This window comes from Schistocerca piceifrons, chromosome 9 (assembly GCF_021461385.2).
Source record: "Schistocerca piceifrons isolate TAMUIC-IGC-003096 chromosome 9, iqSchPice1.1, whole genome shotgun sequence".
In the NCBI taxonomy this organism is placed as follows: Eukaryota; Metazoa; Arthropoda; class Insecta; order Orthoptera; family Acrididae; genus Schistocerca; species Schistocerca piceifrons.
Window position 1 is genome coordinate 73,307,463 of NC_060146.1, and position 15,011 is coordinate 73,322,473.

General features: G+C 37.6%; 1 protein-coding gene across 1 annotated transcript; it reads right to left on the minus strand.

The window, feature by feature from the left end:
• Positions 1-1,412: 1,412 nt before the first annotated feature.
• Positions 1,413-14,361, minus strand: LOC124717068 (40S ribosomal protein S12, mitochondrial). Its single transcript, XM_047243751.1, has 3 exons — positions 13,900-14,361; positions 12,473-12,673; positions 1,413-1,820 (listed from the first exon to the last, which is right to left on the minus strand). Exons 1-3 carry the CDS (start codon positions 13,958-13,960, stop codon positions 1,666-1,668), a joined length of 417 nt encoding a protein of 138 aa, XP_047099707.1. The 5' UTR covers positions 13,961-14,361; the 3' UTR covers positions 1,413-1,665.
• Between the last annotated feature and the right edge of the window lie 650 nt (positions 14,362-15,011).

Below are 15,011 nucleotides of genomic sequence, written 5' to 3' on the forward strand. Positions count from 1 at the left end.
TTTAATCTGACATCCTCTTTCGAACAGCTGAGTCCTGCAACCATCTCTAAAAGGATGGACATACACAGACTCCATCCTGAAAGTCTGTACCTGATGGGGTAATCTGCAGCATCACTTCTCCTAGGACTACTAGTCCAATGAGATACACAAGAGGATGTCTCCAGAATTCAGATGATAATAGAAAGGCACTGCCAAACTGATGCTGGGTTAGGCAATGCGGGGTACTCAATAGGGTTACTTTTTTATGAGAGCAGATTTTCAAGTTTTTACAAAAGCAATGAAAGAAAACCATTTCTTGGTGCATATCATTTCATTTGCTCATATTTGCCGTATTATTAGCAGAGGGCAATAGCGAAGGCATTACTTCTACAACAAAATTTATTGGAGTCAAATGCTTATGTAAATAGCTAAACTGACTTGACTGGCAAGTTTTATTTTCAATATCTCATGGGTACTTCTTGACTGGAGGCTGTGTCAGAGCATCCAGGGAGTCAACATTTATGTGAGGTTCCTACTATGCTAAGAAAGCAGGAGCAGAGTAAATGTTGATTCACACTGGACATCAATAGAATGGAATACAAGATGTCATCACTGTGATATGGCGATGCATTCACACCAGACGGAATGTCAGCAAAACAACACTGAATGGTGTAAATGAGGCTATGAAATATCATATGTGACACAAAAAGTACAAATATAGATTAAGAAACTAGCAATGGTCACAAGAAAATTCATAACATACAAACACATCAAACAATATTTGGAAGGAATACATAAAACCTTTCTGCCTTATCCACTGTGTATCTTTTTTTCTTTCTAAATACCAAATAGTCGCACAAAAATTGTATTTTCTTCTTATATAGAGCTGACTTCTTCCTGTTAAAAGAAAGGATATTTAATGAAAATGGTTTTATCAATTTATGCATGGTGTGGACTTTGCCTTTGGCTAGGTTATATAAATCCTTTAGTGTTTTTCGTTTTCAGATGTCAGGCCAGTTTTGTGGAACGCCACTCAAATGAAAAATATACAAGTCATTATAAAATGTGTGTGATGTTTCATTAAATCGAAACAAACAATAAAATAAAGACTAAGAAAACAAAAAATCATGAAATTCACTATGAGTAAATGTGGCAAGAGTAAGTTAACCTTCAATGCTAGCAGACATCACATCACAACCCCACTCCCCATGCCCCCTCCCTTCAGCCTCAAAGCAAAAACTTTCTTCCCAAGAAACCTTGACATTGATGTGAATGACATTTGAAATACATTGTGAAATGTTTTAACATTCCATTCCATCAAAGTGACTCAACGTTAAGGAAGAATGAGCAGGAAAACAGAAGGAGAAATAAATGAGGAGGAGGCATACAGGTCAAAAAGAAAATGCATAATTTAACAATGAGAATGGACAATGTTTTTGAGGAAGTCATTTATTCAAAAAAGTCTACAATTTAGTTCTTGACGCTCTTCAATTTATTAGACAGGTTCTCCACTGGCAGCAAAAATGTGTTTCGAAAAGGTGCCCGAGTTGAAGTTATTGTTTCTCTCTCAGACTATTTACAGTCTATAAACACATTTCCCAGAAAACACATTCCACAATGTTTGGTAGCCAGTAAGTATTATACAAGTCAACTTCAACTCACAATCTAAAAGCAACAAGTAAGAAATTATTTCTTCAATACATGTGACAGGTCGTATTTGCCCCTGACACATTTGATCTTCACTCCGGGAACATCCTGGAGCCGGCCAACTCTGCAGAGGACTATATTGTGCTCCTGCAGATTGTGTCCTTCTCCTGGCACATACGCAACCATCTCTTTCCCTGCAATCAAAAGGCAGTCTCCAAAATTTTAATGCAAATGAACACCAAGTATTGATTTTCACACTTTGCTATCAGAATTACAAAACATTCACTTGAATACTAAAATGGACCCTTTTTGCCAAATGGTACAAAAACAATGTGCATTCATTTTATTAAGAGTATGCTGAAAGATATTTTCAGGGTCTAGACCATACTTTCACATTAGAATCTCTTTAAAAAGCATGTTTAATATAAGTTAACAACAACTTTTAACAATTTTTTAAAAAAATTTTTAGTGTCGGCATAAGGTAACTCTCAGCCCTGGAAATACAAGTTACTGAAAATGTGATAGTACTGCTGAGGTTAAAATTGCTAATGGAATTTTTTGGGCAACCTCCAATAGTGAATACTGCCAAAAACAGTTTACTGTCAACAAACAGGGCATAAATGTTAGTGCTGCATACATAATGTTTTCCCCCCAACAGCTGTCTCTCAACAAATATGATGTCCACTGCCAAATACCTCTTGTGCAATGTTATAAGGGCCCTACACGGTTTTTTTCAGCAGCCTACTCAAGTCCTTTCATCAAAAGCAGTGGGAACATTTTATAGAGGATACTTTAAAACCTGCAGCACAGCATTTTTTTCTCAGAAAAGGTGCATGCGACCTTTCTCAAATGAAACGTGTTTTAGATAAATTAATGTGCAGACAGAATGGTGAAGCCTACACTGCCTGGAAGCTGTTGGGGGGAAAAAACCTAAACATTGATTGTCAAATGGCAGCAATAATACACTCCACCTGAAAAAATTTTCAAAAGTACAGTTTTACAGAGTTACAAAAGTTGATTGTGTCACTCTGTTCAGAGAAAATTTACATGACAAAAAATAGTTCTGAACCTTTTAAAGAGCAGACAGTAGGTGAGAAATTTAATTATTTTCTAAAAATATTCTTGCAACATTATGAACTCAGTTTTCCTTTACAACAAATCAGGCAGACCTATAGTGGAAGGCTAGTGAACAGAAGGCTAACATCTGAGATCAAAACATCTTATGCTAGTAACAAAGAGCTTTACTTAAAGGAGAGCACTGGGTAAAGTCTAGATGACTCCCAGTGCCAGTCACAGTGGTGTTTCTCTACTGCTAATAGGTTGGCAACATATCAATTTCATGTAGTCAGTGGCATGATACTTTCACATAACCAATGAAAAGTAAGAAAAGAGGTATTGAATTTCTAACACTGAAATTCAAACTGTTTGCTTCTTTTCTGTTGCCAAAAATATCTGACTTTTTTCCAAACATGTAATGAATTACAAGGTTGTGGTTAGGTTAGGACCTAGTAGCACAGCTTAAATTACTGTGAGTGAAAAAAGCAGCTATTAAATTCATAATACTGGTTGTCATTTTTGCTCTGATGACTTAGTTGTGATGGCAGATTCGATTGAAAGTTTGCAAAGTAATATTTCAGAGCTAGATCAGAAATGTAATGACTATGGTACGAAGATTAGCATCTCCAAAACGAAAGTAATGTCAGTGGGAAAGAGATATAAATGGACTGAGTGCCAAATAGGAGGAACAAAGTTAGAACAGGTGGACAGTTTCAAGTACTTAGGATGCATATTCTCACAGGATGGTAACATAGTGAAAGAACTGGAAGCGAGGTGTAGCAAAGCTAATGCAGTGAGCGCTCAGCTACGATCTACTCTCTTCTGCAAGAAGGAAGTCAGTACCAAGACAAAGTTATCTGTGCACCGTTCAATCTTTCGAGCAACTTTGTTGTATGGAGGCGAAAGCTGGGTGGATTCAGGTTACCTTATCAACAAGGTTGAGGTTACGGATATGAAAGTAGCTAGGATGATTGCAGGTACTAGTAGATGGGGACAATGGCAGGAGGGTGTCCAAAATGAGGAAATCAAAGAAAAACTGGGAATGAACTCTATAGATGTAGCAGTCAGGGCAAACAGGCTTAGATGGTGGGGTCATGTTACACGCATGGGAGAAGCAAGGTTACCCAAGAGACTCATGGATTCAGCAGTAGAGGGTAGGAGGAGTCGGGGCAGACCAAGGAGAAGGTACCTGGATTCGGTTAAGAATGATTTTGAAGTAATAGGTTTAACATCAGAAGAGGCACTAATGTTAGCACTGAATAGGGGATCATGGAGGAACTGTATAAGGGGGAAGGGGGGGGGGGGGATATGCTCCAGACTGAACGCTGAAAGGCATAATCAGTCTTAAATGATGATGATGATGATGATGATCATTGTCATTAATATCATACTGTTTCTTCCAAATGTTTTATAATTTCTGAAGTGATGCGAGAATGTGACAATAGGGTCATTGCACGTCAAATGGCCTACTTTCGGAAAATTTTCCTGCTCGACCATTACAGATTTTGATGAAAAATTTACACCTGTCCCCAGTGCAGTTTAGTGTACATCAAAGCAATACTGGCCAAGATATACTCACTTGTCTGACTCCATGCACGACTTTTCACAGAGCGAGTGTGAACTTCTGGTGACTGTGGACTGTTATGTTTTGAGCAATATTTTGTTTAAAGAAATGAAATTTGGTCATCTGGTATGACTTTATGCATTCTCTTAGGAATAATAACTAAAAGAATTTTACAAGCCATAATCAGCCAGAGAATTTTAGGAAAAGTTGGAAAAAAACAACAGTGCACAAAAAAGTTTCAAAGTTTGGCTGCTTACATCTCAGGGATTAAAGTATGATGAACATGAAACTTGGCATGTAGTAGCCTAACAACACAAGGTACTCAAATATGAAGTTTCTTTCACGTACCACTTTCCAGTATTGAATAAATTAAGGGAAATATTGAAGATTTCATAAAAGGTGAAAAATGCAGTACTTTAGACCTAATTTTGTAAGACACTGTGTTCTATAAAACTCAAAAAACAAAAAAAAACAAAAAAACTGGACTTATTGGAAAGACCATGATTTCAACTGCAGAAAAAAGTGTATCTGATTATCCAACATGAGCTAACAATGCTAAATAATTTTAATCAAAGTTGGGTGCAAAAATTGTGGCATGAAACTGTGGATTGTTATATCTCAATGTTTCCTACCAAGGCTTCAAAACCCATTTCATTCAAAACAATGAGGTTTAAGGCCTCTAGAACAGTGGGTTTAATTTCCAACAAGAGCTAACAATGCAACAAAAATTGGGGCAAAGTAGCTGGAAAAATCGAATGGGAGCAAGCCTACAAACACCATCAACAAATCAAATATTGATGCTAAAAGGCCTACTCTACTTTTGCAACCTAAATATACATGGCATCAACTACATATATGTTCAAAAAAAAATCTAAGACAGCAAAAAGTATCAAGAAATAAGATGGCAAGAAAGCAGCATAGATGCCAGTATGAGATATCATCAATTTGTACAACTTGTATTTCAGGATGGACCATATCAGCGAAGTTTCTAATGAGACAAATTTTGTTGCCAAAGTATCTAGTGTGGCCATGCTAAGTCTGAAACTAATAGAGTTGTCACCTGGCCATTGCATCACCTATATGTACAAGATGCGATCAAATAGTCCCCCCCCCCCCTTATTGGTACACACATTTTCCTGATGTACATTTCCAATTTCAGCTGTTTTTAATGTTCAGTTCACTGGTGACAGTTGAGAAGGTTGTGTGTGTTTTTGAGTGCACAGCAAATTTTTACTTTCAACAAAGATGGAACTAAGAATCTGCATTACATTTTGCTTGAAAAGTGGAAAAGAGTGCTGCACTGCATTCATAACATTGACTGTGTGGCTTTTGGCACATCTACTAGCAGTAAGACAGGAGTTTACAAGTAGTACAAACGTTTCAAAGAGGGTCACAAGCAGTCATTGAAGATGACCACCACCCTGGATGCCCCAGCACATCAATTAGTGATGGTAGTGTGGAAGAAGCAAAGAAAATGGTTCTGCAAAATCACCATCAGAGAGGTCAGTGATGGGCATGAAATGGGTGAAAGCAAAGGTTTTTGCAAAATTGTTGAATTTCGACCAAAAACAAAGTCATGTAGACATTGCTCAGGAGCCGCTGAATGAAGTTGAGAATGATCCAAAACTTCTTTAGAAGTTTGTAACAGTTGACAAAACATGGTTATATGGGTAAGATGTTGAAACCAAGGCTCAATCGTCCTAATAGAAACTGCCAGAAGAAACAAGACTAAAAAAAATTCAACAAATTTGACCACACATGAAGGTTCTCCTCAGTGTTTTCTTATATTACAATTGGATAGAGCATAATGAGTTCCAACCTTAATGGTCAAATGATCAATAAGGAATACAACTGGAAGTGAAGAAATCTGAAGAAAACGATCACAAGTATGGCAAAACCACTCATGGAACTGCATCACCATAACACTTCCACTCACATCTCAATGCTTGTTTGAGATGTTCTGACAAAAAACAAAACCATTATTTTGCCTCAGCCACCATTTTCACTAGACATGGCCTCCTGCAACTTCTTTCTGTTCACAGGGCTGAAGAGAACCATGAAAGGATGTTCTGCCACCATTGATGAAATAAAAACAGAATCACTGACAGAGCTGAACACCATAGTGAAAGTGAGTTCCAGAACTGCTTCCAAAACTGGAAAAGTATTGGCATTAGTGTATTACCATTACTTTTATGTCACATGATAATGAATAGTGGATCACCAACATCACTGGCATATCAAAATTATTCACTGATGAAACTTATGTACCCTCACAGCCCAACTCATTCATTTTATTGGCGCCAAAGACAAGATGCTTGTGGGATACTACACCACCACCTCATTTCCACGGTCTCTTTCCTTCAATATCATCAACTGGCAACACTAAAAATTTCCAGAAAATGAACAGCAGAAAGTGAGTCAAAATTCAAAAGTGTAATCTGCAATATTGAGAAGCTTAAAATCAAAATTGTTATTACTTTTTGCTTGCCACCTATTGGATATGGTAGTTATCAAAACACTTTTTAAGCAAAAAGGTACCACCACAATGCTTTGGAACCTAAATTAAGAAATCAAATTACAGGCTTGGGAACCTGGATCAAGAAAACCCATCCATGGTTGGTACTGCGTGATCTCTATGGCAATGGGGTTGCCGATTCATGCTCTGGAACTGGTAATGACAATGTCACCATGGAATTTAAGCCCACTGTTCAACAGGGCTTAAAACACATTGTATGAATGTGACCGGTTTTGAAGCTTTAATAGGAAATGGTGTTCATAAAAGAAGTGCTGAATATACGATATTTTAATCTTTTCACAAAAATCAACTTTTCAATGTATCTGCAGATTACTGGAAAATAGGAAAGGGACGAAATATTGTGTTCCACATCCTTGTGCGACCGAGCTATTGTGTATTAAGGTTCATGTTCAGCATGCGTTTACTCTACAACACATACCAGTCCATAGTTTAAATTTTTTTCCTGTCACGATTTGCACACACAAGTTTGATTCAAATTATCTAGCCAATGTCGGATAATCAAATACACCTTTTTGCACAGTGAAAAGCCATGGTCTTTCTAATTAGCCCAGTTCTTAGAGTTTTATAGAACACAGTCTTTTGGAAAATCTGGTAGAAATTAATGCATTTTTTATCTTTTCACAAAATCTTCAATTTTTCAATTAATGCATTCAGTACTGGAAACTGGTACATAAATGATTTTTTTATTTGGCTTTGCCAAAAATTCTCTGGCTGAATATGGTTGTAAAATTCTTTTTATTATTGTTATTATTCTTAATAGAATGCATAAAGTTGTACAAGATGGCCGAATTTCATTTCTTTCACCAAAATATTGCCCAAGATATGACAATTCTAAGCTACCAGAAATTCATGCTCACTCTGCATAAAGCCAGGTATGAAGTCAAACAAGTGACTCGGCCAGTACTGTTTTGACAAACATTAAACTGTACCAATGTTTATTGGGGACACATGCAAATGTTCATGAAAAATTTCAACAAAATCCATAATGGTTAAGCAGGGATGCTTAGGTGAGGTTGTATGTAATGACCCAGTATTTCTTTGTCTCTTGCTTCAAAACACTCTATCTTCGGCTGCTCTCTCTCATACTGGTTGTATAGAACCAGCAGGTAACACACTCCACATCATGTCTCAAGGTGAGTGCTGACAACATTCCTGCACAAAAGCCATAAGTAAGCTATTGGCCCTGATCTAAACTTTTACCCAGGCCACTAGCTCTAATGAAAGTGCACTACAAGCAATAGCGCGCAATTATTCACTGTATCATACAAAAACAAACATCAATTACAAAAACTAAATTCAAAGAACAAGGAGCATTATTATAAACGGAAATGAATGCATTCAGCTATGCAAAATATATTCATTTCAGTAATGATAGTAGAACAAGCCAGATAAACTTAACTCACTGGCCATTAAACTCAATGAGGTCTTCCTAACAGTAGCAGAGAATTCAGGGGAAAAAACGTAAATAAATAAAAATGGACCGTCAAAAACAGAACCAATACATTTACTGCAAAAGCATTGCAGATTCTACCAGTGGGCGTAAGTTTTGACAACTCAGCTGTTATAAGACAACAAAAATCATTAGGGCACTGAAAAATAGCAACTCATTTGGCAATGACAGCACTTCAACCAAAGTACTGTAATCCTGTGTTAGACTGACAGCAAGCTCTTCCTTCACATTTGAACACTAAAGCAAATACTCTGATTTCCCCTCAATTTTGACATCCCAAAACTCTTTTAGTTTTCTTTATTTCTTCATCAATGAACATATTTCATAACATGGAGGGTAAACTACAATCATGTTTCACAGCCTTCCCAGTTGCTGTCTACCTTGCATGTTATCTGACTCTTACAGCTGCAGGCTGGTTTCAGAACTAGTTGTTGATAACCCTTTACTCCCAGTATTTTATTCCTATTAACAATAGAAATACCAGAGTTCACCATATCCCTTGCAGTACCATGCTGGTCACTTCTGACACATAATGGAAAGCACTGTTTTATTGGTATGTGGTTGGAGTTTAGGTGTTACCATGTTAACAATATGTTCAGGAAGACTACAGTATAACCAAAGAATAATTTGTCTCTAAGATGAACAGTAATTTGACAAAAACACAGCCTCCTCAGAGAGACCTTTTTTTTTTTTTTTTTTTTTCTTCAGAAGAAATTCCTCGGCCTTTCATCAACCACCACTTAAACAACTTAGTAAAACAATGTTACATGTTTTTTTCTTTACAAACAGAGTCAAAACATACTGTTTATACGAGTACTAATAGTATTTTTATTTTTACAGGCAAATAATATAAATACCGCATATTTGATAAGATTGTGACTAAATGCTCTTTGTATTTACTTGCTTATTGCAATCAAGGAACACAAATATCAGAACAAACTGCATTCTAGAATCATAAATATTTGGAAATACTTAGAAACAAAGGAGTGGACGCAATTTTCTGAGCTAGGATCGGTTCATAGTTCAGACATTTGACAAGAGTTTTGGCCTAGCACCTTTTTCAGGGTCAACGGAAGCGTCTGATTCCACCCGTCAACTTTGACCTGTGACGCTACGATGGCGCAGAATTTAGTTTGTGAGAGTGGCGTGTTTGTAGGTGTCGTTTTGATGTGATCGGTGGTTCTCTCTGGTAGTGTGTTTATGTGTTTTCTGTTGGTGATGTTCTTGGTTTAGCTTGCGAGTGTGACGCGTTTATGGGTCGCGTATTGTTGCGGTTGGTGGTCCTCTCTGGTGGTGCATTTATGGGTAGCGTGTTATGTGGCGTATGGGGTTCATTTACGTGGTAGCATTGCAAGTGTGTGGTATTGGTGGTGACTGTGCTTTCAGTGGAATATTTTTCAGTGAGTTAACGATTTTGGTTTTGTTATGTCGACATTATTGTAGTTTTTTTTCTGTTCATTGTGTGTGAATTTTGGTAAATTGCTTTGTTTATGTCTTTGGTAGGTATGGATATGACTGACAAGGTCAACAGTTTTCTGTTGTCGGCGATGATGAGGGTCAGTGTGTTGTCTCTAATAAAATTTCTTCAGCTATTCGGCCTGTTGGCTGAAGTCGTGAAGTGCTCAACGTGTTGTGAAGAAATGAGGCTTACTAAAGTACAGGCGTCTCGGACCAGGGACGGCTATATGTGGAGGTGTAAGGATAACAGGTCAAGGGAAGCGTTTGGGTCAAATTTTGATTTTATAAGCGGTTTTTTTTTTTTTTTTTGTGGTAGGATTAAGTGTGGAGGTTGTGAAATTTTTTAGATTTATAGTGTGGTATCGGTTGTTTCTGTTGACCTATATAGGTCAAGGGAAGTGATCGATTCCAGTGGATTTTGTGTGTAGTGGACTTTGGGAAGGTTGTGGGGTCTTGTTATTTTAGTGTTTTTTGTCGTTTGGTGTAGTGGTGTGTGTTTATATTTAATTTTTCCCCACCCAAAAACCCCCACTTGTCCCAATAGTTTCATTATATTTTTGGAGGAATATCTGTTTGGTGGTTTTTCAATCTATTTTCTTGTTTGTTGTCAGGTTTACGTGATGACGTCATAGGAGAGTATGGGAGTTGTTGTGAGGGATTGTTTCCACCATATTGGTGACGTCATTAGTCAAAGCAGAGGGGTGGAATCGGACGCTTCCGTTATCCCCTTTTGCACACATACTTGTTGCACTTGAAACGTGCAATGTTTCATTCTCCTTTTGTTCTTTGTGCAAAACCCGAATTTGGTGAAGTTTTCTATTCCTATTTTGGCCAGTACCAGTACAGAGTGCCTGCAAGGGGAGATTTGTTCCTCTCCGCAGTTTGGGCCAGCAAGCTCATCTACTAGTCTGAGGATAAAGTCTCGCCATGAAATCTTCTTAGAGGTAAGTAACTTAAGAATTTTGAGAGCATTGATCATGGCAAGGTCAACAATGTTGTAAAAGACATGCACAGGCCACCGGTGGGTGCCAGCTTGGACACTGTAGAGTCTAGTCACTTGGTCAACTATATCGATTCCACCCATAGTTTCATTATAAAACTTCATAGATTCTTGAAGTTCCTTCTCAATATTCTCACTGATCTGACACCCAGCACGCATTTTACTCAGGAAAAAGAATTTTTTCTTTTTCCCTTGGTATTCGAGAGAAGACTGTCGCCTAACTTGTACAAGTGTGTTGAGTAGAATGCATCATCTCCATTTCGCACCGCAGGAGGAACCTTTTTGAGTGATCTCTGAAGAGTGTCAAAAAAACTTTTTCCTTTTTGTTTCAGGTCATCCATCAGTTTCACAGAGATGACAGTTGCTCAGATCACAAGTTTCATGTTTGCCACAGTACAATAAATCCATTCAGAGAGCAGCACTTGTCAGCATCACACAAAAGCCAGTATTTTATCCCAAACTTATCAGGTTTACCCAGATGTACTGTATCAATGAGCACCTGCACTTGCACGAGTACAGCTCCTCATCACAGTCATGTTCTCACCTGGCTTGGAACAGGCAATGCAGTTATCAATAAATAGATTCCATATTTCTCTAGTATGGCACAGTTTATCAGTTTCCTTGTCTAATATAACATACAATCAAACCTAAGATGATTGCATGTCACAAATCCGTAGGGAATCAAAAGCCGCACTGATATAAAGCACCCTCCCATCTCCTAATTAATCGTATTTCATTTAATTTATCCAAAACTGTTGGAATATACTCCAACACATCATGAGTAACGTTGAAGCACACCCAGAAACTATTTATAGTCTGAAAACCAGTGTTATTGATATCAAACTGCATATGGCTCAAAAATGACCAATGTCGTACTTCACGTATAACAGATAAATTTTTCATACTCCTGGGTGGGCTAGGAGGATGACATTTTGGTGAGTTGCACAGATTCACAAATAATTAAAAGTCGCGGGAGCATATGGTCTAGCGATCATTATGGAGGGGGGTTGTGCCCTCAACACACCCTCATGGATCAAAAACGACCGACATGGCACTCCTAGTGTTCAGATAATAAATACAAAAATTTAAAGTCTACCGATGGCATTGTTAATTGTACAGAGACAGCTAAGATCTTGAAAGATAAGCGGAACAGGGAGGATACATTACAAAGAGATTAGAGAATGATAAAAAAAGCAAGCACGGCTATAGTAATCAAATTAAGGTAGACAATTAGATTCAGAAATGAGATGAGAAAGTAGTAGATGAGTTCTGCTAAGAAAATTTTTTTAGAGAAAAAAAGAAATATATCAACATTGTATATAAATTAAGTGCTTGGTAGTCAACAAAGTAGGTATTTAATGTAGCACTATAAGGAAGTTAAGTGTGGATGATAGGGACAAGAACAAAATAAAAGTTTTTGAATGTTCGTGACCACAGATTATGCTTAATACTATAAAGGTACGCCAAGTAAACTAATTATGAATTTATGAAATTTTAAAAAAAGAGTTTTATAGCATGAGTGTGTGTGTGGGGGGGGAGGGGGGGGGGAGGAATAAAAGCTGCAAATGACTAATATAGTAACTACGTTCAAATAGATGCACAGAACAGGCATTATGAAAAAGTGAAAAGACTTCCGGAAAATAGACCAGCCCAATTTTCAGACTGATGCCTATTATACAGCAACAAGCATCTGCAAAAGAGTTGCAAGAAGTATGTAGACCTACTTAAAATTAAATGAAAAAGGTAGACAGTGTACATGACACTTGATTCATTTAGGCCTACCTGTAGATAATCGTACAAGGACACACTTTCTGTTTGCTGAGTTAGGTTTCTTTGGTTTCTTGATGAGTGTCTTCAACACAACACCCTTTGCAAATGGTTTTCCGTCCAATGGCTGCCGAGGTGGTCGTGTTTTAAAATGAGGTCCTGTCCTGTGCATCTGCTGCAGACTTGCCATCGATCTTGAGCAGGTTTTAACTGCACCTATGAATATCAGGAACAGTTATGATAAAAATATACATGAGAAATATATCACATTTATATCTCTCACTAACTACAGGATAACCCAAAGAAAAATCTCTGAGAAGTTACACACTTTTCTAACTTCAGAAGACAGTGCCCAACTTCCTTTCACAACAATGCTCGTTTAGCTGTAAAACTGTGTACTATTTGTTCCTTTTGAAGCAAGGTTCTCCACTAAAACAAACTGCCTTTACGTTCTTAACACCCACGTTCACTAATTTTTATGTTGCTGATTCTTGTAATGGTAGTATAGGTAATAAGAAACTAAGTTTTGTAGTTTTATGAGCACAGTTCCTGCTCCAATACAGGAGAGGAACTGAAGGTATCAACAGGGAAAGGGTGAAAAGATAGAGGTAGTACCATGCACCATGCGCTTTGAGGTGGCTGATGGATTATAAATGTAGAACCAGGCCTGGTTAAATCAAGCAATAAATTAGGTCTGTTGTACAACAGTTAATACAAAAATACTGCAAACTAAATTCCTTAGTTGATTTCTCTGTTACTGGATGTGTAATTTATACTAGCTAGTTACGTTATCATCATCATAATTTACTGATCAATTTTTATCAATTAGGCGCCACATATTTTGCTAGTAGACTGGGTATAGAACAAGTCACTTTTGACAAATTGCCTCTGTGCTATAAAGTCTCGGACATGACCTCAATATCTTTCAGTATTTATCAATACCAGCTAAAACACACTGCACTTTCAGAATACCGTGCTTCATATGCTCTGCCCGCTCTATATAATTTGGTCGGGGAACCACCTTCATTAGGCAGCCCTCCAGCTTGATTCTACATGAAAAAAACTGCCTTAGATTATTAAAATGTCTGCTAGTGCCTCACTGGTTCACCACGAAATAGATGTGTGTGCTGCAGAGCAGTCTGTCAGTAAAACTAAGATTCCGGGGACAGACAACATGTTCACACTCTCTCTCTGTTCGCGACATAATTTGCGTTACCCTAGTCGAAAAAAATGCGTTTGTGTTCATACTCTTAATTCACGCAGTACTGAGTTTTTAGTGTTATTTAATGGATGATTCCCGTTACACTAGCACTAAAACACATGCTTGTACAAGGGATGCAAATTAAATAACCAAATTTTGTACTACAGAAATCTTTTACCGCTCGATAATGTTACACAACTCGAAATTTGTAGCAAAACTGGTAACAATGTGAAGGACTTACCGGATAACAGTGGTGCTGCGACAGATCGCAAGCTGTTGATACCGCCAACAACGAAGTTCATTCTGAAAAAGACACCGAGGACGCAAATTCTTTAAGACTCTACGTCGTTCAGTACATCAAACCATTTCCATATTCCAATATTGCCTCGACCCTACGCTACATCATCCCTGGGCATAAACATAACAATATGAACATAAACAAAAGAGTATCGACACTGGTTACAGAGAAATCTGTTGGCACACGGGAGTCATCTGGTGTTACAATGTTGGATTGTCTACAGAAAACCGTGTAATTTAAGATTTTACGACCAGTTACAGGAGCCACTTGCCCTGTTTCAATTCAGTGAGAATTAATATAATGCGTACGACGGCTTGACAATGACTCTCATCATAACTGTTCAAGTATTTGCTCGCTACATTCACTGCGAAAGTCGGATCTGGTCGATTAATAGTCCCGAGAAATAAAGGGGAACCAACTGCTTCCCTGAATGGAAACTTCGCTGTAAATGACGCATTTTTGTCCACTGATTTTACATTTGTATCCCCCAGAACTGCTATAGAATTAGAACTTTCCTAGTCAAAATGTTTCAGGATTCGCGTTGCATACTAACAAACAACGTTTTTGCTCCTTTCGCTCAATTTCCATTGCGCAAAAGACTTTCACTTCGAAAACAACTATTACAAACGTTTGCGCCGTTTCCTCTACAATAACCTTGAGGGGTTCTTTGCTTTTTTAAATCAAAACCTCTGCAAAGTATCACATTCCAATAACCTGACTCTTGTTTAAATCGTACATTGACTTTTTATGCTTGCGTACATATTTGTTCTCATCCAGCATCGCATCTTTCAGCACCGACATATAAATTTTCTCGTTTAGTTGTCTACATAAAACTACGATTTTTAATTCGAATAGCAACATTTCAAGATCTTTTTTGGGCAAAATGGCAAGCAAAGTACGTAGTGAGTCTTTATCTTACTTCTGCCAGGAAAGTTGCGTTGAAGTCCTGCCCAAACCGTTGAGTAAAGACTCAAGCGACACATCGAGCTTTATATTCGGGGTCATTTAAGATTTTCAATGCTTTAATTTTGAAAACCTAAGTTCAATTTATCGTT